We start from the raw sequence: 15,514 nt of genomic DNA, 5'->3' as shown, positions 1-15,514 counted from the left end.
CTCTCTCTCTCTCTCTCTCTCTCTCTCTCTCTCTCTCTCTCTCTCTTTCCTGCCATCATTCAACAACCTCTTCTCCTATGACATTCACTCTATACAAATCTACCACCTAATCCAGACCCAGGTAGTTGTTTTCCACCAACAACTATAACAGGAGCCACTACCCACCCTGGGATGGGCGCGGGCTGCCGGCCAGCCATCGTGCCTGGGCGGCTCTCACCTGTGCACCACCAGGACACCCATGACCACCAGGAACGAGGGTACAATCTTCCAGTGCTGCGTTCGCTGCCGGCGTTGCTCTGGGTCTTTATCTTTCCCTTCTTCTTCCTGCAGGCCTCCCCGCGCCTCCCATGGACTACTGGCTCTGCTAGGCTCAGGCGCCCTCGGTTTCCGTGGCAACCACGACCTCCAGCTGCTAGGACATCCCACCTATGCCTCTCATTGGGTCTCTTCCCGTGGTAGCTCCGCCCCCCTCTCCTTATATGACTAAGCGGGGGCAGAAGCCGCGGGTAGTACTGTCAGGAAAAAAGGTACTTTGGGGAAAATGGGGCACGCAGAGGTAATGAGGATTATCTTGATCCTCTATGGGCTCCTGTGGGTACTTTGTGATTCACATTTTCTGTGAGGTAAAATCAAAGCTGTTCCGTATGTATTGTTGGCTTGAAGATTTGCATGGGAAATATGATTCTTTTGTCTTACTTAAGGAGACCTACTCACAAGCTATATTCTGATTTTCCGGGGGGACACCACTCACGGAGGCAAAAGCCAAAGACAGTATTTTGTGAAAACCTGATCTGTAAAAACCAGACCTGGGATTCTGGCCCACAGGTTAAATAATCAGAAGCAAGCCAAGTGGTCAAGTAATCACTATGCAGTTTGCAAATTTACATTAAAAGAAGTACATATGATTTTGTTGTGCTCCTACTAGCGTAACTGTAAAATGATGTAAATATCTTTATCAGGACATAAATGCTGATCGCATTTTCGTTAAGTTTCTTGTTGCTTCTTGGCAGGGGGGGAAGGGAGAAAGATCCTTGGAGACTATCTGAGCCATTTCCCTTGTTAAAAATAAAAGGAATTTTTTGTTTTTACTTTGCCAAGATACAACTACATTTTATATAAGGGGGAATGGGGTGGTGGGGGGGAAGAAATGACTCTGAATAGTAAAATACAAATAGACTTGGGGAAAATGGGAAATATCAATGAAAGGAGGGCAAAGAGAAAAGAAAGGTGAAGGAATGTATCTCAAGAATTCCACAAGTTGGGCAAAAATCAGGCCCTGAATAACTGGAAACCATCTGTAATTTTTGAAGACTCTGTGTCTAACCCCATTCTCTGTTTCCTTTGGCAGCTAGAAACACAAGTGAGGTTGGAAGGATTTATGGACAACAAACAGTCAAGTAAAAGTCCAAGTAATTGGCTTTATTGAAATCCAAAAATGAACCTAAGGAAATCTTTTGGTTCAGTCCCTAGAACACAGAACACTTCAGATATAAAAGTAATTTTCAAAGCAAATGATAACTTACAGTCTTCCTTCTTCTTTGTAATAAACTACTGAGACTTGGTACTTGGGCAGACCAGGGTCTGAGGGAGGAAGATGGGCAATGGACCATCAGCTGGAGAGTAGGATTCACTGGTTCTTAGCAGAATACTACTGATAGTCAACCTTAAGCACTTAAAGACAGACACCTTCCTCCCCAGACTGGGCAAGGATAAAGGTCTGGAAATTTGGTAATACTGCAAATTACTTTCCTTCTCTTGAAAAGTTCCACTTATGGTAGAAAAAAATGTTGATTGCAAATCAGCTACTTCTTTATATCTACACATGGGTTTTTTGTTCTTTGCAACTTCACATAAAGGTATAAAAAAAAACAGCTAAGTCATTGGGTCTATAAATCACACCTAGCTTCAGATTCTTCTCTCCTATTCGATATCCACATTCCTGTCCCTGGACTAGAAAGGATAATAGAATTTGTACACGAACTGAACTCTGCCTACAAACTCAGGGACTGAAAGCATCTCTAAGAGAGAAGGAGCAGAACTAGGCCATGATCCTCTTCACCAATGCCCTTTACCTTCCACTGAATGATCTCACTTTCAAAGATGGGCAGCAGCCAGCAGATTTTTGAACCTGTGACAGGATGCCCTGCAGGGCACTGATGGGTTTGCTTCCTAATTCTCAAGTCAGCAGTTAATTCTTCAGTCATAAAGGTGATGCCATAACTTGTAAGTGAATTGGATTTTAGTGCGGGAGGGCTGTGCAGAGTCACTAGCCTCACTGTCTCTTCTGGAGCCACCTGGGTCCAGTGTCCAGATATGGATCCGGACAATTGAGATTGCCTAGGATGCAATGGGAGACCTTGGCCTTTTCAAGCTAAGATCTTTAACAGGTCTCAGTTTGACTCACTACATGTCTGACTTTAGGAAAGTCATTTAATCTCTTTAGGACTCAGTTTCCTTCTCTGTATAATAAGTTGGACTAAACAATCTCTTAAGTCCCTTGACCTTATCCAGTTGTTGATTGCTCCTTCTTCCAAAGACAGTTATGATTCTCTTTACAGTAGAGATTCTTAATGTTTTTGTGTGTGTCATGGCATCTGGAGAAGTTTATAGACTCCTCAGAATGTTTTTAAATAAAGGAAATTTTACATTTCAGTTTGAGGTTAGTGAAAATGAAGATGTAATTTTTTTCCCATCCAAGTTCACAGACTCCCTGAAATCTATCAACAAATCCAGATTAAGACTTCCTACTCAAGCATCTCCCACTCTATTAGGATGGAAGAAATCTCATTCTGCTATGTTTGGCCATTAGATTACATTAGGGACCTTACTCAGTGGCAACCTCCTTAGGCTGTGCAAAAGGCCATGCCCCTAAGTACACAGTGATGGGTGGTTGCCTTCTGACACAGGGCAAGTAATTGAAATATCATAGCTGCTTAGAACTGGAAAGTACCTTCTTATCAGTTCTCTAGTTTACACCATTCATTTTAACAAGAGAAGAAACAGTCCTTGGACATTTAAGTGATTTGCTTATAGTTATGCACATTATTAGAACCCAATTGAAAATCGGGTTTCCTGACTCCTAATCTAGTTGCTGCTTCCCACTTCTATGCCCATTGCCCAGAGAAACTTTTAGACCTTGGAGAAGAGAAAGAACTTGCTGCTGGAATTAAGAGTATAACTGAGAATAGACACAAGAGATGTCTTTCCTTCCCTCTCTCACTTTCTAGTTCACCTTACAGTTCCAGTCAGTCAAATGAAAATCCATATCACAAGAAGCCCATAGCCCTAATTTCTTCCATGGTATCCTCCTTATTGGATCCTTACCCTTGAACACCTATGTGCTTCCCAAACCAGGGACCCTCCTGTTCTATCTTAGGTAGCTGTTGAGCAAAGTCTTGATAAAGTTACCCAGTGCTGGTATCTTATCCTTTCTGACAGGGTCCTATACCTCCTGGGAACTGTGTGCTTAGGGGCAAGATATAATACCTTAAGAGACAGGGGCAATTAGGTGGTGCAGAGAATAGAGCATGTAATGTAATGCCAAGAAAAGGCAACTTCCCAAGGTTCAAAATACCAGCATAGGTGCTCTCCATTTTTATTCAGTGAAAAATTAAGAACAGAGAAGATCAAAATATGACATCATTCAAAATACAGCATTTACTAAGTGTGATTCAATAATCTCCAAGTACTACCCCCAAGTGTGATTTAATCAAGTACTACTCCACCCCTAGGCTATACAGTCATTTAGTTCATCACAAAGCCCCTGTTCTCAAATGGAGATTAGTTTCCAATCATAAGTAAAGTACATTCATTTGTTCAATCACAGAGCACAAAAAGGTCAAAAGTTCCCCACCCTTGGATCACAATTGAATCTACCCCAGAGTTACAACAAGCTTAAGCACAGCACTTAATACCCAAATGGAGGTCTTTTCTTCATCTTGACACAAGGCAAGTTCTCAGCAATCTTTGTTCCTGGGGAGACAAAGCTTAGCAAGGCCACAAGATACATTGCCAGTCTCTTCATTAATTCATTCTCTGTATGCACAACAGTCCTAGGACCCCTGAAAACATTAGCAAAGCCCTCTTCCAGGATTTCTGTAAACATACAACAAGAAAATCCTTCTTCAGGGCTTCTGAACCAACAGCAAGGTTCCAAAACTTCTGCAACAACAGCACTGTCCTTCACCAGTGGACAGAATTCACCCTCTGTCTGCAGGACAATCTCAGGAGCTCTGAACCAACAGCAAGGTTCCCCAAATTCTGCAACAACAGGACTGTCTTTCACCAGTGGACAAATCTGGCAAAACAACATCAAAACAGACAGACAAAGTACCAGCAAAACAGCCATGTCTCCTCAGTCTTTGTCAGCTCTGGATGGCAGCTCTCAAAAGTCCTGGGCAATTCAAAGTGGCCCTCAGCAATCCTCTCAGTGAATCTTTAAATTCCATTACTATTACAGAGCACTGGCCCTAGAGTCAGGAGGACCTAAGTTCGAATCTTGGTCTCAGACACTTGACATTTACTGTGTGACCTTGGGTAAGTCACTTGACCCCAATTGCCTTGCCTTTCTCCCTCCAAAAAACAAACAAAACAAGATGTCTATTAGTCTGGAGATTTACACTAATTAGCCAGTGTTTTTCTGAGGGTTTTGAGTGACCTATCATATATTAACTATGTGAAATTCCAGAAAATAATTATTTTCTTGATTTCTAATGATTAATTTTTAGATCACGATGAGTTTAAACTGAAGGAAAAGGAGGAGGAGGAGGAGGAGGGAGAAGAGGAGGAAAAGGAGAAGAAAGAGGAGGAAGAAAAGGAAAAGAGGAGGAGGGAAAGGAGGAGAAAGAAGAGAAGGAGGAAAAGAAGAATGTTGAGTGATTTTTTTTTTGAAAGTCATGGTAAACTTTTTTATTGCTAACTATTTTTGTAACAACATGAGAGAAATAATAATAACCATATCTAGCCCTAAGCTGTGAATAGTGAAACTTGCTATTTAAAGTAAAAAATCTCTTATGACTATAATTTGACAATGTTCTGAGTTTTGAATTCAGGTATAAATGTCTGAATTATCATTGTCAGCAATTCACAATTCAAGGGAAATACTGTGAGCTGCTCACAGGGAATTTGATCTGAGAACTGTCTGAGAACTGCTATAGGTGGATGTCTATGGGAAAATTTGAGGATTAGACAAAATCAAAACTGGCTATTACATGATAAGTATATTAAGGTTATGAAACAATGTGCTAAATGAGATCTGAGGGAGAGCATGAATAGAAGGATAATCAGGGAAAATCCCATGGATAAGAAGGCATTTAAATTGGAGTTTTAAAAAAGAATTAATTTCACAAAGAGGAGAAGCAACAGCTGTTTTAGGCATAGTAAACAACATGAGCAAACTTTCAGAAGAGGGAAAGGACAGTTCATGTTCAGGGAGTAAAAAGTAACCCAGATTGGCTGGCATGCATAATAGAGCAAAAGGAATAACATGAGATAAGAAGGATGTGGGCCTATCATTACCATATCTCAAACTATATCAAAAAGCAAGAATTATCAAAGCAATTTGCAACTGGTTAAGAAACATAGATCTATGAAGTTGATTGAGGAAACAACATACAATGTACCTAGTATCCTAGTATTGGATAAACACAGAGTCCAGTTAGTGGCATGTCTCATTATTTGATTAAAAGCTGCTGGGAAAACTGGACAGTCATAAAGAAGAAATTAGATTTAGACCAATATAACTCATGCCTTACACAAGATAAACTCCACATGAGTAAAATTATCCAGGTCACAACATAAGCAAATAAAAGAAACATGAGAAAAAATACCTATGAGATCTATGGATAGGACAAAAGTTCATGATCAGTCAAGAGATAGAGGGATCAAAGAAGAAAAAATGTATAATTTTTACTGTATAAAATTAGAAAGTTTCTTTTGCACAAAGACAATAAAACTAAGACTAAAAGGAATAAATATAACTGGGTAAAAAAATCATTTCAGAAAGTTTCTCTGATAAAGTTTACACTTCCAAGATATATAAGTAACTGATTAAAATTTATAAGAATAGGAATCATTCTTCAACTCAGAAATGTTCTAAGGCTATGAACAGGCAGTTTCCAAGGGAGAAGGAAAAGTCTACTTATAGCCATATTTTAAAAATGCTCCAATTTGCTCCTAGAGATATGCAAATTAAAACAATTGTAAGATTAAAGCTCACACCCATGAGAATGGTAAAAATGACCAAAAAAGAAAAAAAAAGGAAAAGAAATGAAAAGAAAAGAAAATTATACTGTAAGAAATGAGGAAATAAATTATTTCAAAGAAACATGGAAAGACTTTTATGAAACAGTCCAGTGAAGTAAGCAAAATATGAAAAATAATTCATACTAAAATTATATTATAACAATTATCCTATATATAAAACTATTTTTAAAAGTATTATAAAAATAAATAATTTTAGGACTTTTATAAACTGATAAAGAATGAAATTTATAGAACCAGAACAACTTAAATAATAATGAGACTGTAAAGACCAAACAACTTTAAAAGCTGTAGAAACTATGATCAATCCAATGATTATTCATAATTCTAAGAGATCAATGAAGAAACATACAATTCATGGTTGTTGTTGGGTACCACCACAATTTCCAATTCTTTGTCACCACAAAAAAAAGAGCTGGCTTAAGTATTTTTGTCCATATAGGCTCTTTTGCTTTTTTCTTTGATCTCTTTGAGATACAGACCCAGTAGTGGTATTGCTGGGTCAAAGAGCAGGAACAATTTTTATAACCCTTTGAGCTTAGTTCCAAATTGTTCTCCAGAACTGTTGGACCAGTTCATTACTCCACCAACAATTCATTACAATTTTTCTTCTACCCCCCTTAGCTCTATAATGCTTCTAGGAATTCTTGTTGGGCTTGGGTCCAATTAGCATTTTTCTTTGGGGGACTTTGTTGCAATCGTTTTCATACTTTGTGTTTTTATGAGTTTATGTCTTGGTCTTCCCTGCTACCATAGTAGTTTTTTTAGGTCAAATTTGTTGTTTGCTCATTTTTCTAACTTTTTTCTTGACTTTGAACTTTATGTGAAAGTAGGACTCTGGTCACCTGGGGGTGGGGGAGGTACTGTCCCAAGCTTCAAGCTTTTTTTGTGCTGTTTTTTTTTTCAGAGCTAGTTCTAGCAGTCTGTAAGTTTTTGGTGCTTACAAGGTGATGTGGTCTTCAGAGAGGTGTGGTCACTGCTCTCCTTGTCTGCACTCTTGTGTGACCCAGGGAGATCTCTTGGTCCCCTTCAACCACAAGCACTAGTACTCTCTTTGCCTTGGAACTATGACCAGGGTCTTTGCCCCCTTGAAGCTGATGGCCAGAGCTCCTCTCTGCCCTGGAACTGTGAATCAGAACTGCATATAGGCAATAGAGTTGCCCATCAGTTCCAGCTATACCTAGTACCAGCAAAGGGATCCCTATAATCTCATTCTGACTGGTTGTCTCACCCCCTTGCCATCTCTGGGCTGAGAGCTCCTGAAGCTGTTGCTTTGGCTGCTGTTGTTGCCACCAGGTGTGTGAGCTCTGGAGAGACCGCTTCTCTGGTGTTACAAACTTCTCCTGCCAACTTCCTAACTTTTCTTAGGCTAGAAGAAGATCTTTTGTTGGTTTTGCCTCCCCAAAATTTGATTTAGGCATTATTTTAAATTTGTTTTGAGGGGAATATTGTGAGAGTTCAGTTGGGTTGCCTCTAATCTACTCCAGGGACTGACTTTTAAATAGAAGTGAGAATTTGGTGAGCCACCCACAGATACCTGAAGGCAAGAGCAACCAGACAAGTTCTGCTAGAATGTAGAGTGCTCAAGGGGCTATATAATTAATCAGGAAAGGTAGGCTAAAGACTGATTGTAATCAGCTTTAAATGCCAAAGGGTAAAAATGTCAAGGTCCAAAAGGCAGAATGCTAAAGTCCAAATGCCAAAGGAGGGAGCTGTTAAAATTCATCCTGAGGGAACAAGGTAGTCACTGGCATGCTCAGGCCTGTACTTTAGGCATGTCAATTTGGCAGTGGTGAGATGCAGAAAGTGGGGGAGGGAAGAAGAAAAAGAAATTTACACGCTAACTATTATATTTAAAAGGAATAGCAATTGTACTTGATAGTTTTGCAGTTTTATGTGCAATTTTTTTTTATTATACTATGTTATGGAAATACTTGTTTTATTCCGCAAATTAAAAATACTTTTTTTTAAAAGGTTACTCTAATAGTTAAGTTTAGAAATAACAGTAGCCTGAATTAGGGTGGTTGTATGAATTTTAATGAATAAAGAGAAGAATACAAATAAAAGGAATCATGAACAAGTAGAGGCAACAAGACTTGGCAACTGGTTGAATACAAAGGTGATGAGATAGGAGGGATGAGAGTGAAAAGAGGAGGTTAACTCCTGAGTTGTGAATCTGGCTGAGTAGAAGAATGGTGGTACCCTCAACCAAAAAACGGGAAATTAGGAGAAGTCAGTTTATATGGAAAGATAATGAGGTTTGTTTTAGAAATGCTAACTTTTACATGTTCATAGGGTACCCAGTGGAGATGTCAAACAGGCAGCTGGAAATGCAGAACTGGAACCAAGGCTGGATATGTAATTTTGGAAGTCAATTACATAGAGATGAAGGAAACTAGGAAGAAAGAGAGGGAAGAGAGAAGAAAGAGAGGAAAGATGAAAGACAGGAAGAGAAGGGAAGAGGAAGGGAGGAGAGGGGGAGAAAGAGGAGAAAGGTATGGAGGAGAACCCAGATGAAATCCCTGGGCAATACCTACACATAGGGGATAGAATATGGAGAAACAAGCTGCAAAGGAGACTAAACAAAATGGATCCAAAAGGTAGGAGAGAGGATGGTTGGGGTGAGAAGGGAGTAGTTACCGTGGAGTAATGGGAACATAAATTTTTAAGATCTTCCCTGCCCCTAGGCTAAAAGTGCACCTGGAGCCTGGGGTGGGAGGCCTGTTTTTCAGTGGATATTTTTTGATTGGCCAGTGGGTCCAGAAAGTTGTTACATTCTCTGAGCCAGGAGAAGGCTATATAAGCCCTGATGTGAGGCTTTGTTTTGGGGGCTCAATTTGAGAAGTGTTCTGTGATTTGGTCAGATGAGACTCTGGGAAGCCATTGTTGAGAGTCCCCCTGCTTTGAAAAACCCAGATGTTGATTTGGTATGGATGTAATGGTTGGACAGTTTGGAAATCTGTCTACTTGATCTATTTCTATCTTGATAATTCTGTCTGTATATTCTGAAGTTCGGGGTGCTGACCTTTTTCCCCTGAACTAGGTAAAGGATATATGTTTGACTGATTAAAGTAAGCTTGTTAACCCATTTTGAGTTGCTTTCCTTTATCAAAGCAGATCCAAGAACCTGGTCTGGCAGCCACCCTGGGGACGATTGGGGTGCTTGCTGCTACACCTGGAAAATACTTACCATAACTGGCAACAGCTGCTTTGTATTTATCCAAATGCATAGCACCATTTATGAAGCCAAAATTGGTGCCTTCCTGAAACATATAAAGGTTGCCTGAAAAACCCATAACAATGATGTATTATTTATCACTGCCATAGAAGTAGAGGGAAAAAAAGGAATGCATGTAATGAAGTCAAAGCCAAAGTCCTAATGGACATTCACCACCACTTCCTATTCATATGAATAGGTCATATTCAACTTAATAATTCATTATCCCCAAGCACTCACATCCAGAAAATGGTCAAAATTGGCTAGAACCTTAAACCTGAAAGGGCTACAGAAATGTAAAGAAGTAGAAGTGGTAGCAATAACACCTCTAGGCCCAGCTTAAACACTCCTTCATCCCTGAACCCCTGCCTGATCTCATCAGCTGTAAGTGATATTCCCCACCTCTAGACTCTCTGAGTCCTTCGTTTTCACTTAGGCACTCATCATACCTTATTTTTTTTTATTCTAGTTATTCTGCTATCTGCATCATGTCCCCTATACTGTTAGTTCCTCAAGAGCAGACCTTACTTTGTATTCTCCTCACAGATAAGGAACTTTACCTTGGAGTACAACATTGAAGAACCCCCAGAAAGTTATAGCCACAGGATGCTGGAGTTGGAAAAGATCTTAGAAATAACATAATACTACTCTTTCACTTTTCAGATGAGGAGAAGAATGCCTTACAGAACCCGAGTGTTTTGCTTGAGTTCACAGTTAGTTAGTGGAAGAGTTGGGACCTGGGACTCCAGACTACTAAGTAAGCTAAGCAAATGCATATCTGGTCAAAACATAATTAAGAAGACAAACCTGATCAATAAAAATTGTTAGCATTCATTCTGAAAACAAATTAAAATGCTTTGGGTAACAAAGATGACTGTATAACTATCTTATGCAAAAGACTGTTGCCAGCTCCTAATGGAAGGTGTAACGGTCAATGCTCTAGGTGCCATTTATGTTGTACACACAAGAATTGCAAAATACTCACCATTTACATGAATAGCTTCATGTGCACTACCCCACATGTCATACTTCCCCATCATATACTTCGTCATCATATGAGGCCTGTAATCCTGCTACAAAGCAAACCATGTGTTGTAGGAGTTGAGTCAGCAGACAAAGAAGGAAACCTGAAGCTTTTAAAGGACAATTTGGAAAACAACACCCTGCACTGCCCCCACCCCTGTGCAGTTTCCTGATATGTTGTCCTCTCCTGCTATAATGTAACCTTCTTGAAAGAAAGGACTTTCTGCTTTTATTGGCATCCCTGGCATTTCGTTCAGTGTCTGGCACATAGTAGGCACTTAATAGATGTTTATTTCGATCCCTTTCCCTTCCCTTGTGGACCTGACTTATTTCAAGTAAGATATTCAGCCTAACTAGGCCTGTTTCCTCACCAGTCATAAAAGAAGACTAGATTAGATCAGTAGTAAAGGATCCCTGCAGACTGAATATTAACTTAATTTTAAAATGCAATATTATCTGTTTTATTGAATATTTATTTATTTTAATAAATATTTCCCAATTACATTTTAATCTGGCTTGGGCTACATGTGGAAGTATTGCTGGTTGCTTGTTTATCACCTCTGGAACAGATGAACTTTAAGGTATCTTTTAGCTCTAAATCTTTAAACCTGCCAGCATTTATCATGATCAGCTGTCTGGTCCTCATTGCCTCCCCCTTCAACAGAGCTCAGAGTGTGGGATCCATACTTGTCATATCCCACAGTCAGCCCTGACTCTACAATACATAAGGAGATTCCTCCATTATGGAGAATGTCTGTGGGGGAGAAGAGGGGAAAAAATTGGCCAGGGTGGTGAAGTGAAAAGGTCAAAATTAATTAATAGGTCTAAATGGGGTTTTTCTTCATATGTTCTCACTTGCTCGGTAATGCAGACCACAAAACTACAGTTTAGACTCCAAGAAATCCTAGCTAGAGCCTGGAAATGGGCTACCTGGTGCTGAGGGAGCTACTGAGACCTACATTACAGCTTTGTAGGATCTCAGAATAGAATAGAATTATAAAATAACCTTTTCCCTCTTTGTTCACAAGGTAGGTACACATCTGTTTAACTTGGGGGCTGAGAGCTTGGCATGAATGGGGAAAAGTCTAGAGGAACCCAGTGGCAGTGAGGATAGAAGCCAGGAGTCCCTGTCTCCTATATCCCTCCTGTTCTGAAGTTCCCAATCTTCAGAATCCATGACAGCAGCTCCTCAGTGCTTTGGGGGAAGCTTCCATCTTCCTGTTCAAGTTCTTTGTTTTGACTGTGACTGTGATTGCTGATAACTTTTTTGTTTTCCCTACCAAAAAATATTTTATAGAGCTAGAAAACATAACAACAAAATTCATCTGGAAGAATAAAAATCCAGAATATCAAGGGATTTAATGAAAATAAATGCAAGGAAAGTGTACCAGATCTTAAATTGTATTATAAAATAGCAATCATCAAAACTACTTAGTACTGACTAAGAAATAGAGTGGTGGATCTGTGGAATAGGTTAGGTACACAGGACAGTCGTCAATGACTATAACAACCTACTGTTTGATAAATTCAAAGACTCCAGCTTCTGGGATAATAATTTGACAAAAACTGATTGGAAAACTGGAAAACAGTATGGCAGAAACTAGGCATAGACCAGCATCCTACATTGTATACCAAAATAAAGTCAAAATGGGTACACAGTTTAAATATAAAGGCTGATACTATAAGCAAAGGGGGAGAGCAAGGAATAGTTTACCTGTCAGATTTATAGAAAATGGAGGAATTTATGACCAAAAAAAGATATAGATTACATTATGAAATGCAAAAGGGATGATTTTGATTATATTAAATTGAGAATATTTTTGAAAACAAAGCTAATATAACCAAGATTACAAGGGAAGCAGAAAACTGGGAAAGAAATTTTACAACCAGTATCTCTGATAAAGGCCTCATTTCTAAAATATATAGAGAACTGAGTCAAATTTATAAAAATACAAATCATTCAGCAGTTGATAAATGGTCAAAGGATATGAACAGGCAGTTTTCAGATGAAGAAATTAAAACTGTAGTCACATGAAAAAAATGCTCTAAATCACTATTGATTAGAAAAATGCAAATCAAAACAGTTCTGAGGTACCACACCACAGCTCTCAGATCGGATAATATGACAAAAGAGGAAAATGATAAATGCTGGAGAAGATGTGGGGAAATTGGAACACTAATGAATTGTTGGTGGAGTTGTAAACTGACCCAACCATTCTGGAGAACAATTTGGAACTATGGCCAAAGGGCTATATAAATGTGCATATGCTTTAACCCAGCAATACCATTTCTATGGCTGTATCCCAAAGAGATCATACAAATGGAAAAAGGATATACAAAAATATTTATATTAGCTCTTTCTGTGGTGTCAAAGAATTGGAAATTGAGGGGATGCCCATCAGTTGAACAAGTTGTGGTATATGAATGTAATGGAATACTATTGTGCTATAAGAAATGATGAGCAGACAGACTTCATAATAAGCTGGAAAGACTTGATGCCAAGTGGAGTGAGTGGAACTACACAATGTGTGATGACTAACTTTGATAGACTTATATATATATATATATATACTTCTCAGAGCCAGAAGGCATCAACCCTCCTGACTCAGTGCCTAAACAAATTAGCAAAAGGTGTGAAAGCCTTCCTACAAGCAAATTTCCCCTAAGCAAGCTTCCCTTTATGGGCTCCACAAGAGGTCTATTAATGGGTGGAGAAGATCTTAAATCCCATCAACATTAGAATTCTCCACCTGCATGGCAACAATGGGACTTCCCTTTGTGCAATTGGGGGAGGGGAAGGAAATGAGATTTAAGGGTGAGATCACAAGAGAGACTGCTATACATATCTTGGACAGGTCTTCCACTAATACCTTTGAACCTCTTCCTAAGTTATAATGCCTGATGTCCCCTCATCTACTCCATTCTGCCAAGTAATTTCTCTCTGCACCATCATCTCTAGAAATCCCCCTTTGCCAAGCCCTATCTAAACATATAATCTTCTCACTGGTCTTCAATGTCTGCCCATCATGTGTTCATCTATGACCTACAGGGTGATTACATGTTTAAATGCAATGCATTGAGGTGTTGCTGTCGTTTTAATTGTTTTCTGCCTTGTCCATGTTTGTCAATTTCAAGTTTCTCGGGACCTGAGACCCCTAGGTCTGGTCTCAGGATATCTGATATAATTAGAAGTATCTCAAGAGACTTTCCCAAAACAAAGTTAATTCTAATTCACTTTGATATTAGCAGTGAATATAAGCCACAAAACACTTTTGATAGAGTTGATAGGAGGATTATAGGGGGGAAAAACAATGACAGAAAAGTCAGGGCTTGTCTGTATCTATATAGATCTAGCTTTATGTGTATGTGTGGGTGTATACTCAAATTTATTGAGTACTGTGGCATGCTTCCAACATTGAAGCCCTAGGCCTAATTTACTATCTTCAGTGCATTAGACTTTGCTCCTGTGTCCTCTCCCATGACTCTTCTTACAACATCAAAGAATATACTTTAAATTATAAGGTACTGAGATTGTAGAGGCTGTGTATTTTACTTGGGATATAGAATACCTGGTACCATACTCTATGAAGTGTTGAATTCTCATTAGGGTCTGGGTTCAACCTAAGCAATAAGTCAAGGTATTCTTCCCTGAGGAAAATAAGTAAAAAGGCAAGAAAGGGGCATGGGACTTTACCTGTAAAGTGACCACCCTCAGAATTAGCTCATTAAAATAAAGATTCACAGCCTTAGTAAAGGCCATGTAGATTGTTCTCAGTTCCATGTTAGGATCTTGAAGTGATCAGCGAGTGATAAAAAGGAGAGGCTCAGGGTTAAGAGATAATGAAGTAGATAGAAAATGGAAATCTTCAAGAAATGAGGCTAGGAGTGGCCAACTTTAATCCACAGAGTTCCCTGTGAGGTATCAGGCCCCTGGGTAGATGACCCTTTAAAAACAGCTGCCATGTTTTGCTGGCTCACTACAAAGAGTCTTCTCAACAAATTCACATGTTAGCATGGAATATACCTCTACCTTATTCCCTGGAAGTTTTTTCCCTCTGTGCTTATTGGCTCTGCTCTGTCTCTGACCCCATAATACTCATTAATTTAGATATCCTGCTTCCTCTTTTGTGGCTCTCTTGAGTCCGTCTTCAATTTTCCTACCAAGTGCTCCAACTCCTGAATTTGTGTCCTGACTATGTTTTCTTGCTCATCCTGGTGACTTATTTCCCCCATGTAGCACCCTTTGAGGTTACCTCCCACTCAACCTGCACTCAACAATGGGTCCCCTGGAGGCGACTTCTCCCTTGGGTTCTAGAGTGAGAGGTGCCCCATGAATACCTACTGATAAATGGTAGACAGTTAATAAATGCTTACTGACCACATAAAGCTCACAAGCCCCAACCAGTGTGCTTCTCATTGACAGCCAGTGGATAAATGAGTCTTAACAAAAACATTTATTAAGACAGCACAATGAGAACTGTAGCTATAAAATATATTCCCCATCAATCTGGGGCTCATTCTCCCATGGACACACACAACAATGAGAAGAAAACACAAACTTAGAAGACAATGGTAATGAGGTTCACATTCAGGGAGCTCATGCATACAAGGCAATACATGTCTCTGACACCACGAGACTGGAATACTTCCAGGCCTTTCTCCTTCTCTGTGATGTCCTCATAAGTTCTTTGCAGGGTGTGGCCTCTGAGCTGGGCACTCTGCTCTGCCCCTAAACTGGGCTTTCTCTTTAGATCTTCCCTCCTCTACAGAGTACTATCAACATTCCCTGAGAAGAAAACAAACTATTGTCATCTTTCAACATGCCAATGCCTGCATCAATTAACAAACATCTACTAAGCATTTAGTTATCCCTTCCACATCATGACTTTCCCCACTGAAGTTTCAATATATCAAAGGATGGTATAAGAAATTAGATAGGAATTTTTTTTTTGGACTTTTGTGGAATCAGCAGATGACACATGAAGGCCATCAGATGTCACAGAGTCTATGACC

At 39.4% G+C, this 15,514-nt stretch overlaps 1 protein-coding gene across 1 annotated transcript in view; it reads right to left on the bottom strand.

Annotated features, from left to right (window-relative positions):
- The window catches only part of LOC138155076 (beta-galactosidase-1-like protein 2), a 50,949-nt gene extending 50,566 nt beyond the window's left edge, over nucleotides 1–383 (bottom strand). The window contains exon 1 of the mRNA XM_069080123.1: nucleotides 218–383. Within this exon, the coding sequence (XP_068936224.1) occupies nucleotides 218–240 (23 nt within the window). The 5' untranslated portion in view covers nucleotides 241–383. The remainder of the gene's footprint in view (nucleotides 1–217) is intronic.
- Nucleotides 384–15,514: the final 15,131 nt, after the last annotated feature.

Source organism: Petaurus breviceps, unplaced genomic scaffold (assembly GCF_028583685.1).
Source record: "Petaurus breviceps papuanus isolate PSGF00001 unplaced genomic scaffold, PetGlider_PUasm1.0 91133, whole genome shotgun sequence".
Classification (NCBI taxonomy): domain Eukaryota; kingdom Metazoa; phylum Chordata; class Mammalia; order Diprotodontia; family Petauridae; genus Petaurus; species Petaurus breviceps.
The sequence above is the reverse complement of the archived record's forward strand: the minus strand, read 5'-3'. Positions and strand labels throughout refer to the sequence as shown.